A 12793-nucleotide genomic window follows, 5' to 3' on the forward strand; every position below is an offset into this window, starting at 1 on the left:
GGTACTAAAAAAAAAAATCAACAAAGAGATTGGGACTGAGTATCGTAAATTTGGAGCGAAGTTTTCTTTCATCAATATGAGCATTAATATCAACATTAGTATATGAACATAAGTATTGCGAAAATCATTAAAATCTGAGATGGCATGGTGCCGAGCATAAAATAAATTGAGCAGAAATGACCCTGTTACAAGAAAATTTTATACAACAAGCATTGTTCAAAATGAAATTTTGTATCTTTTAGCGTAAAATTTATAAACATTGGACAAATATTAAACATTTTATAAACAATTAAAGGATTTCTACTCTAAAAAATTTTTCAGGTGTTTTATATAACCTGGCATTTTTGTCATCTTCATGTTGCATTAAAAACCAAGTAAATTAGAGGGGATAATTTTAATTTAATTTTAGGATTCAGCCCACCCTAATATTATATAAACAATAGTTATTGTCTATATATAATAAAATATATTGTTTAGACAATAACTATTTGACTGCAAAACATAAGCGTTTAATAAGCGTACTTACTATTATTTTAATTTTTACTTAATTATTAGCAATTCATTTAACTTTCACTAAATATTTATAATTTTCACAATGCTTCAAGACATCTTTTAAATAAAAGAGATAAGACGGTAAACTAAATGATTAAAAAAATATGTAATTAAAAAATTTTTGTTCATTAAATTAATTACATTTAGTAAGAGGCTGTCCATTAATAACAACAAAATAGGGGGGGGGGGGTGCAATTTTGACAATTGTAGACAAAGAGGAGGAAGGAGCTTACAATTTTGACAATTGTAGACAAAGAGGAGGGGGAGAGCTTAAGAAAAATTGACATCAAAAATGTTATTTTTTTTTGTAAATTTATTTACAAATAAAAAAAAAATAAAAGGATATTTTTTTCCATTTTAATATATTTTTAAAGGGGAGGATGGGGGTAATTAAATGTAATTTTGTAGAAGGGTCTCTTAAAGTTTGACAATTTGTTGACAAGGGGGAGGTAAAAATTGTCAACAAAAGTGCTGAGGTGGACAACTGTGACATTTTTTTAAATTAAATTCTAAAAAAAAACTAAAATTTAATAAAACTTTAAATAAAAAAACTAAAAATACTAAAACTAAAGCTTATTGTAATTGTTATTTTATTATTAAAGTCGAAAAGACTATGAAAAAAAACAAAGCTTTATAATAACAAGTGGGAGTGCGATAAATCATTTTAAAAAACTTTTGTAATTAAAACTTGAATAAATGACACTTGTAAAGTTAAGATAACAATTTTTCAAAGTTACATTACACTTATTTTTTTGATAAGATTTATTTGCAAGCATTTCACTTAGTGTGTGTATTTTTTTTTTGTTTTGTTTTGATTTTTTTTTTTACTCTTGAGTGAACTTTATTCAGATGTATATTCGGTTTTTTGTTGTCTTTATTTCAGATAAAAAGAAAGTTTTTAATAAAAGACTTTTTTTTAATAAAATATTTTGTTTGAAGAGCTCCAACTTTTTATTTTTACAAACATATTTATGTTTTCATTTGTATATTTAAATAATATAAATTTTTATTATTAAATAAATTTTAATATGAATTTATTATGTAAATTATAAACAATTTCCTTGCATTTTAAACGCATTACATAAATTTAAATAAAAACTGATTTAACCAAATATTATAAATTACACAAAAAGCTGCAAACAAGTGGCTTGTTTAACTCACTATGCTCATTTTACATAAGCTTTAATAGCAGAATATAAATAAAAAATTATATTTGGTTAACAAAAAAATTAGCCTAGTGAACAGCACTAATAACATGTTGAACCTCACAGTGGATCAAAAAATTTCAACTGAATGTTAAATGTCTAAAAAACTATTTGATTGACTTATGCAACTTAAGCAAAGAAAACAAAATTTACCAAGCATGGATTTGCTAATATCAAATCCAATCCAATAGTGCCCATTTTCTGTCAAAACTTCACCACTTAAACCTGAACCACACCTGAATGAATAAACTGTTAAAATTTTCCATTCATAAATAATTTATAATTACACAGATATAAGTATATATTAGTGTTGTTACGACTTTTAAATAATTGGACAGTCAACTAAATGGACTAACATATTTTTTAAAGTCAACTTAAATCAAACTAATACATTTTTTTAAATTGACTAAAAGTCAATTTAAAAGTTGAATTTTTTTTAAAAAACTTTAAAAAACGAGCAAAAGTCAATTTAAGTTAACTTTTGCTCCTTTTTTTAAAAATTTGACTAAAAGTCGATTTAGTCAAAATATGGGAATAAAATTTTTTTTCAAAATAAACTGTAATAAAATATTAATGCAATTTGTATTCACTTTTTAACATCATATCATATAAATATTAATGGAAGAAAACAATATGAGAGCAGGACAATGGACGGCGGAACAATAACTAAGATATTGTTCAACTGTTTAATGTTTTTGTGACATGAAGAAAATGAAAAGAATCTAAGGCATGTCAAGAAGTATACAAGCAGTAATTGATGCAAAAGGCGGTCTAACCATGTACTAAAAAAAATTTTGTATTATGAGTTTTCAGTTTTTATTATTAAGTTTTTATTAAATAAATGGTTAAAAATAGTAATAGTGCTTCAAGTACCATTTTAAAGAAAAATAGTTATTTAAGCTAGAAGCACCTAAATCAATATAAAAGTTTAATATAAGAATACGTAAAAGAGCTTATAATATTAAATGATAATTTTTGATAATGTACCTAGTAATTTGGCTGCCCAATGTGTGTGTGCGTTATATATATATATATATATATATATATATATATATATATATATATATATATATATATATATATATATATATATATATATATATATATATATATATATATATATATATATATATATATCAAGCCTTGTTTTAAAGCGTTGCGCATAGAGCAATTTATGTATGCCTAAAACAATTTTAAGTAAGAAGTAGGCGATTTTGGTTAAGCAACTTTTTATCATTTTTTAACTTTTAAATTATTCTAACACTCTAATTAATTTTTAAAAAAATCACATTAACTTTTAAATGACGTTTATTTAAAAATATTTGTTACAAAAGTTTGAATGACAGTTATGTTAGATATAACCGCTGTTTACTAATCAAAAAAACTCAAATAAAACTAAAAACTTCGAAAACCTCATCTTTATTAAGCTAATTATTTTATCGAAATATTTAGTAACAGAAAACAAAACTGTTTATAGTTAACAACAATATGTTTTATGAAGTTATTAAATGAAACCTAAAAAAAACCATAAAAGAAATTATATTAAAACTTTTATTTATCATCTCTCGAGTACAAAAATATTTATACTTTTGATTGCAATAATAAAAATTTACTTAAATTTCTATTTAGTAATAAAAAATAAAATTAATAACAAAAAAAAAGTTTTTTTATATCATGATATTGAATTTTTGATTATTTTTATTGTAATGATTGATTTATTCGTTTGGAAATTAATAATACTTTCAAGGGATCCCAAAGTGCTGAGATAAGTTATGTTTATTTTAAAGAGAATGATAAAAAAAAAAAGTTTGGGCAGAATTTTAAGTAAAACAAAATAATAAATGTGTACCAACAAAAACAAATTTTGTTGTTTTACTCGAACCTCGACTCTCAACAGTAGCAATTCTCTCAAAGCTTTAAAAATTTACGCCGCAATCTACAGACTTAATAATTTATTCAAGCGCGTTTAATCGATATTATTTGTAATTGTTTTATTAGCTATTTAAAATAGCGTTTATTATCAATTGTATGACTTTCCTATAAATTTTATAGGAAGCTAAACATAAGAATGTTTTTTTATAGACTGCGAGAACCAAATAAAATTAAGATTTTTATATTACACTCTTAAATGATATAAATATATAAAAAAGTCATTGATCACCTTATTATATATTCTGAACCTTTTTTTCTTTTTATGTAAATAATGTGAACTTTTTTTTTAATTATCTAAGAGGTTTATTGCTATGTTTTCGTTTTTGTTCTCCTATTGAAATAACATTTTACAAATTTTTAAACTTTTAATTAATAAAAAATTATGGTAAACGACATCATTTATTAGAGATAATAGCCAAATTCTTTAATTTATAGTTAGAAAATAATATTAAGTATGTCAATTTAGTGGAAATTGATAAATTTTGATGATTTGCATATAAATATTAAGGTAATTTTGAATTTTGCATTTGGATTCGCACCTCTTAAAAAAAAGACAAAAAAAACCTGTATGGGTAAAAGAAACGAAATAGTTGACAATCGTTTCAGCTATGAAAATTTAAATTTTGATATTGCTAAAACGTCAAAGTTGAACCGTTTGAGTGTTAGCGCTGAACAATGGTGTAAATATGGATATTGTAAAGCTATGCCACTTGAAAAAGAATATCTTTGTTGCGTTGAAATAAAGGAAATAAATATCGCCTCAGGTATTACAAATTAAGTAATATTCTTTTAAATATAAATTGATGTGCGCAGTATTAATAATAATAATAATAACAAACATTAACTTTTTTGTACATAATGGTTATGTAAAGTAAAAAAAAATTTTTTTATCATCATAAAATATATTTATTTATATAATAATATATTTTTATCATGATATATATATAATCATGCACCAGAACATAAAAGTTTTTTGACTGGTTGGATTGAACCATATCTGTTATGGATATTGATGGCCAACCTGAATGACAGGGAAGGAGCTTTGATGCCAGATTTATTTAAAGAAATCTTTAACAAATATTTATATATATAAGTTTGTTGTTAAAAATTTTTTTTAGTTCACTCAATAAATTTGCACTTTATTTATCAAATTTTTTTTACTTAAATTTGAGTAAATTTCTGTTTCTTGCGCAGAAGATTTAGATATGTTATCAATTTACATGGTTAACCTACTGCAAACTTGGAAGGTATAATCAAAAAGTTCTACTGCCATATATTGCTTCAGCAATTAGAGACAGGTTTCTAGATGATAATAGAATTTCTACAAACTTCAATGGTGAAGACCAAGGTGCTTTAGGGATATCTGAAGTTGAAGAGGCATGGAAGGGTTTAAATTTTAAAACTAAAAACAACTGTTATTTTCATAGCAAAAAACTTTTAAAAATGTTATTTGCAATAACATCTTTGTTTATTAATATAAATAAATATACATACATATAGTTTTCGACAGCGCTGATAGTATTTTAGCGCCACCCAAATTCAAACTTAAGGACCTTTTTTTTTTTTGACGGCAAACTTCCTTAACTTGAAAACAATTGCTTTCTTTGTCTTTATAACTAAATAACATGTTTTTTTTTGTTTTGTTCTTGATTATCAATATTTGTTAAAAATAAGATAAATTTTTTATCGAAAATTAAAAGTTAAACCGTGTACCAAAAAAAATACCAAATATCAAATAATAAATAAATACCAAATAACAAATAGTAACAATTAGTTAATAATACCAAGAAAGGAAATGAAAAAAGAAAATGTTGACATCTAGAAAGTTTAAAATAATAAATACATTTAAAAATAAATTGTTGGAATATTTTGAAAGTAGAATGGAGATCTTACTCAACAGATGTTACTTTGAAAGGACTCAGTAATTTATTTTTGCTAACATTGATTGCATTTTGATGAATAACGTTTTCTTTTAAAAAAGACGTTTCGCTAATGTTAAAAATACAAAGATGTTTTTCGACACACTTGTGAAATTCCAGCGTATGAAAATGATAAAAATGATAATAACCAGTAACCAGTAACCAAATAAAATCAAAAATTGTGACCATTAAATTTGCAACCCCCTTAAATTGAGGGGGGTTTAAACTTTATATGGTCACAATTTTTGAATGATGAGAAATTATACTATGAATTTTAAAATTTCTGAATGAATATAAGTCTAGTTGAAAATAGTAAAAAAAAAAAAAATATATATATATATATATATATATATATATATATATATATATATATATATATATATATATATATATATATATATGTAAATTATGTTAGTGTATTTTACAAATAGAGTGCTCAATGTTTTTAAAAAACAAAGCAATAATAAATTAGTAAAAAACACTTATTAAACTCTATCTTCAACTTGAAGATACACCATTGCTGGATCATCCTCTTCCTGATGATCCAGCAATGGTGAAACTTCAAGTTGAAGAAAAAGTTAGATAAGTGTTTTTTACTAATTTATATATATATATATATATATATATATATATATATATATATATATATATATATATATATATATATATATATATATATATATATATATATATATATATATATATATATATATATATATATATATATATATATATATATATATATATATATATATATATATATATAGTTAGGGTTAGTTTGACGAGGTTCTAAGTTAACCTTTTTATATATGGACAATTTTAAAAAAAATCGTGTAATTTTGTTTAATGTTTAATTAAAATTATTTATGCTATAATTTTTTTATTTGTTTATGTGTTTTCGTTTTTTTTATTGATGTATAAAAATACATAAATAAATAAAAAATATTTATATAAATATTTTTAATTAGACATTAAAAAAAAAGAAAAAAAAGGTTTATTTGCTATTCTCCTAATATAAAAAAAAAACAGTTAGTCGAACCAATGCAACAAAATAACGATTTACGCGTATATATATAAAAAAAAGACCCTTATGAAATATTACTATTTAAACTAATGTAGCTAGAAAATACAATTTGAGTCAATAGAACTAAAAAAGCAACTAACCTTAGCCAAATTATTTCCACCAAGAAATATGGAAGGAACTGATTTTAGAAAAATAAATTTTTTCTAGAAGTTGATTAAACTATTTCTTCTTTAAACTTGTCAAAACAAGAAGCATCAAAATGTAATTTATGTCGTATTTGGCAAGTATTTTACATTTCTCTAATCGAAAAACTAGCAAAATTGACTTCAAAATTGACTCGATAATACTACACTATTTTTGCAATCTTTAACAGTAATTATTAAACTTAAAAAAAAAAAAAATGAACTATATATGTTTTATAGAATAATTTTTATTAAAAATATCTCGCTAGATTAAATAAGTATTTCAAAAATATATGTAACCCAATAAAAGGTTTAGCAAATAAGGGATTGTCCATAATGACGGTATGCCTGAATTTTGACCCTTCAACCCCCCCCCCATTCCACATTGTGCTATAGTTTTTTTAAGTACCCTCTATCTTCCTAAAATTATCTACGCTCTTAACCTACCTACCCAACATTTTATGATATTTTCTGATATTTTTTTACATTAGTGTCTCCGTACTTTTATAATTGCCCTCCATCTCATATATGCTCTTTGCAGACCCCCTCTCCCCCACCCAAGCATATGAACAATCCCTAAATGCTGTTAATTGAACTTATATAAGGTTAAAAAATACAACATTTTTTTAACAGAACCTTAATACGGATAATAATAATTTAATAACAATAAATATAACACAAAATTAATTTATAGCATTAAACAAGCTTAAAATATCTGAAATATTTTATTAATATTTTTAATGCAAACTTCATAAAAATAACAAAATATTAATTTAAAATAACTAAAAAAATTCTATAGTAATTAATGATTAAAAAAAAAAACTTTTATATAATGATAAGTAACTAAACAAATTCTTTAATAATCTATAATGGAAAAAAAAATCTATAATTTGCTAGCAAAAATTTTATTTAAGATTTATTATCAAAATTCTACAATGACATCATTTACTAAAACTTTTTGGAATTAAACGCGGTTGAATAAATTATAAAGTCTGTAGATTGCGGTGTACATTTTAAAGGCTACTGTGGAGATGGCGAGCTTCGAGTAAAACAACAAAGTTTGTTTTTGTTGGTATAGATTAATTATTTAGTTTTACTTAAAAAAATTCTGCCTAAACATTTTTTATCATTCTCTTTAAAATAAACACAACTTGTCTTGGCACTTTGGAATCCCTTTAAGCTTGAAGCAAAGATCATAATAATATAGTTTAATTCTGATAAAAAATATATGATTTAATTTAAAACTAATTTAATGAAAATATATAATCTTATTCTGATAGAAAAAATATATAGTTTTATATATTTAGATTTAAAAAATATAAATAAATTTATTAAAATTAAAGTTAATGCCTGGGTTTAACTTATCTGTCAAATCTATTTAAAAATATTACTAAATAATGTTCAATATTTAAATTTTATTCTTATAAAAAAATCAGCTCATTTTTATTGCAATTATTTTTTTAGTTTTCCTTCCTAAACATTTTTTTATAATAGTCATCTAAATGTCTAGGACATTTATTTAATTTTAAATAAACGTCCAAAATGTTTATTTAAAATTCAATTTTAAATAAATGTCTGCATCAAAGATTTGTACAAAACATAAGTTAAACTTTTTTTTTATATAATGCAATTTAAATAGCAGCAAATATTTTTTTTATTAAACGATTTATACAGCGATATAATTTTAATAAATGATGTTTGGAAAAATAATATTTGTTTTCACAACAAAATCGTTCATAAAATAATAAACTTTTAATAAATAAACGTAATTTTTTTATTTGCAACTCACTAATATTTTTTAAATAAAAAATCATTTGTAGTTGCAAAGCCGCAATAAGAAATTTAAGAAATAATCATTTAAAAATTCAAAAATTTAAAATATTTTCATTCATTTATGCAAATGTCAAGAAAAGAAAGAAATTTGTTAATATCAAACATTTTTTTAAATGTAATATTAAATTTATTTATTTAATATTACAAAAAATTAAAAGAAAAGAAATATTCCCTTATAGTAATAATAACAAAGAAGTTTAATAACATTTAACTCATTTTGCGGTAATTAATATTAATGCAGTAACTTAAAAAAGTTAATGTCTCAAAAGAATAAAAAAATAAAGGGAATTTTATGATGTCAAATTCACATTAGGCTATTGCGTTAAGCATTTTTTTATTTGAAAAAAGGCCTATATATATATATATATATATATATATATATATATATATATATATATATATATATATATATATATATATATATATATATATATCTATGTATGTATGTATGTATGTATGTATGTATGTATGTATGTATGTATGTATGTATGTATGTATGTATGTATGTATGTATGTATGTATGTATGTATGTATGTATGTATGTATGTATGTATGTATGTATGTATGTATGTATGTATGTATGTATGTATGTATGTATGTATGTATACACTGCTGCTCACGGAAGTTAGGACAGTGGAGATTTTTTCGAAAAACCAAAATTAATATATAATTACGTTATAGATTTTTTAATTTATATTAATAAAAATTATATTTTTTATACATTTTCAATATAAAATATATTATTAGTATGTTTTATGTAATAAAAATGTACCAAAACCATTATAATAATTAAATTTTTTTTTCGTCAAAAAAACCACCCTTTGATTTAATAACTGCTTTAACTATTCTCGGCATTCTTTCAATTAATTTTCTAATTGTTTCTTTTTGAATATTATTCCATTCCTGTTCTATAATGTTCCATAAATGAGATTTTGATGTTGGACATATAGTTCTAATTTTTCTATCCAGTTTATCCCATTGTAACTCAATGGGGTTGAGGTCTAGGCTTTGGGGAGGCCAGGTCATTACACGTAATACATTTTTAGCTTTTTTTGATTCTAAATAATTTCTACATAATAATGCAGTATGTTTAGGGTCATTACCATGCATCAGAATAAAATTATCTCCGAACAATCGAAGTCCCGAAGGGATTGCAATTATTTCCAGGATATCTCTATAATGTTCTGCTCTCATTATATCATCGACTTTATGCAAATATCCCACTCCATCCAGAGAGAAACAACCCCAAACTATCACAGAGCCTTCACCATGTTTTACTGTTGGAACCAGACATTGAATTAGCATTTTTTCTTCAGCAGATCTTGTAACGTAAACTCTTTGATTATTTCCGAAAACTTCAAATTTTAACTCATTGGTCCAGAGTACTTGTTTCCATTCATCCATTGTCCAATTTTGTGGAGCTGTGCCTAACGGAATCTCTTCTGTCGATTAACCTTTCGTAGATATGGTTTTCGGATAGCAACACGACCATGCAAATTAGCTTCTTTTTTTTCTTTGTTTGATTGTAATGACTGAAACTTTTTTTTCTCGATCACAGTTGAAAATAGCTGTTATTTGTGGAGCAGTTAACATTTGATTACGCTTACTGATGATTTTTATACGTCGGTCATCAGTTTTTGCGAGAAGGACCTGGACGATTTCTGTCTTCCTAACTTCCAGATTCTCGATATCGACGAATCGTATAGCTAACTGTTGATTTACTCAGATTTAATTTTTCAGCTATTTTTCTAACTGTATAGCCTTCTTGAAGCAAAGTGAGTATTGCTGTCTATTTTTCAACACTTATTGGCTTACCTTGAGGCATATTTTTTTCAATATTTTGAATTTACACTAAAAAAATAATTTTATAATTTTACCTTTGAACTTCTGCACTTGAAATTTTTAAAACACTAACACAAAATACACAAAACATCTGCAAAAACACAGTAAACAATAGAAATACTTGTTAAATGACAAACTTAAAAGATTTGAGTTGATAATGTAAAATACAGGTTCATACGTGACCTTTAATATGTTTCTGTGTTCTCTGTTTATTTATTTAAAATGATAAGACTTTTACTTGTGAGTACAATTTATGTTATTTTAAATGTTAGTTATTTTAATATATTTACATTAAAATAACTTAATTTAGAATTTTTTTGATACAACTTTTATTTAACTTGATTTATTTTTATATAAACATAAATTTTACTAATATAAGTAAATAGTTTTATAACGTAATTACATTTTTATATTGTTCTTTTGAAAAAATATTTTTTGTCCTAACTTCCATGAGCGGCAGTGTATATATATACTTGAGAGAGGGTTATGACCACAATTAAGTAGCCTCCTCATCTGTAGTGGCCTTCTGGGCCTTGGGGAGGTGAAATCAAAAAAAAAAAAAAAAAAAAAAAAAAGGTGTATAACTAGGAGTCATGTTGCTTTAACTACCAGGTGTTATTATTTAATTTTACATAATATATATGTGTGTGTATATTAGGGGTATGAATAAAAAGCACATTTCATTTTTTCAGAAATGGCATAGCGGCAAAAAAAGAACTTTTACTTGTATTAACTTAAAATAATAATACTTTCTTCCAAATCAAAAACTCCCCAACCAGTCCAGATGAAAATTTGGTCCAAGCTATCTGAAAATGTAAGAAATTTAAGTTTTTGCATTTATAGTAGGCAGGGGCATGTACAGGAATTTTTTTGGGTAAGTCGCAATTGTAACCCCTCCCCAAAAATGTTAAATTTTAGCATCCCCCCTCCCTTCCTCATTGACAAACGCATATGAGGTAAGACGGCTTAGCAATCACCCGATATTTTATCGCACATGATGCTAACCATTATCAAGCATCATCGCTTTGCACGCTATCTATTTTTAGAAGAAAATGATGATAACCATGGTCAGCACTAACGTTTAACAGTTACACACGACCTATTCTTATATGAAGCAAAAAAAATTCTTAAAAACCCCTGCTATCGCACTTTTTTAGTAAATGAGTCAAATTTTTGGTTGATTTGTATACTAATCTTGGTTTGGGATATTTGCGACACTATTCCTTATCTACTGTTTGCAAAATTAGGCTTTTTTAATACATTTGACGCAATATGAACTTTATTTTTCGAAACAATAACTTCCGCCCCCCTCCAAAAAAAAAAGTTGAAAACCAAATAGTAAATAAATGTGGGCTATACTTACTGTACTGTTCAATGCCAAATAATGTTTTTACAAAGATGTGTGGCTATGAAAATAGCCGTTAAACAAAGAGTTTTTTTTTTTAAGATAATATTTTTATATTGTTTATATATTATATTTTTATTATATATTTTTTTAATTATTTTATTATATTTTTATCAAAATTTTATTTAAAACACAACTTACGATTATTTATAGCTAACTTATAAATGACTTTTTCAACATCTATAGGTAACTCTGTGTGAATATTTATGAAAGCTAAACCATTTAGGCTGTCATCTACCATCAGGGGTGTGGTGGCTCTAAAAAGCCCATGCGGGATTTTTATTAAAAGGCCTATATATGCGGGATTTTACCATATATGCTTTATGTAAAGGCCCATACGAAAATATATATATATATATATATATATATATATATATATATATATATATATATATATATATATATATATATATATATATATATATATATATACATGTATATAATAACTGACCTTATTCTAATAAATCATTAATACAAACCAACAAGTTGAGATAATACTATTTGTTATTAATAATATGGTTTGTAATACTGCAAAACAAAAAATGGTAACAACATGATGCAGCGACCACGTTTTTGTGGTCGCTGCATCGTGTTGTTACCAAAACACAACTTTACCGTAAGCAAATACGATTAGTATTTTATTGTTCAAAGAACACAGCCTAACACAAAATTAAAAATCAAACTTTTTTTAACATTTTAGGATAAACTCGCAACAGCTAAAATGCCGCTCTAAAAATGGTGCCTTTATTGACATAGTTTAAACATAAAAGTTTTTATAATGTAGTTTCATTTAGCAGTTTATCATCCTTTTTTAAATCTGTCTGAGAACTGGATATTACGGAGTGATTTCTTTATTTACATACAATAATATAAACTGTATAAAAATAAAAAACTTTATT

At 24.1% G+C, this 12793-nt stretch overlaps 1 protein-coding gene across 1 annotated transcript in view; it reads right to left on the minus strand.

Moving 5' to 3' along the window:
- The window catches only part of LOC100213536 (probable 18S rRNA (guanine-N(7))-methyltransferase), a 79517-nt gene that overhangs the window by 49871 nt on the left and 16853 nt on the right, over nt 1-12793 (minus strand). Inside the window, exon 5 of the mRNA XM_065807390.1 lies at nt 1911-1993. Coding sequence (XP_065663462.1) covers nt 1911-1993 — 83 coding nt within the window. The remainder of the gene's footprint in view (nt 1-1910; nt 1994-12793) is intronic.

Source organism: Hydra vulgaris, chromosome 10 (genome assembly GCF_038396675.1).
Source record: "Hydra vulgaris chromosome 10, alternate assembly HydraT2T_AEP".
Classification (NCBI taxonomy): domain Eukaryota; kingdom Metazoa; phylum Cnidaria; class Hydrozoa; order Anthoathecata; family Hydridae; genus Hydra; species Hydra vulgaris.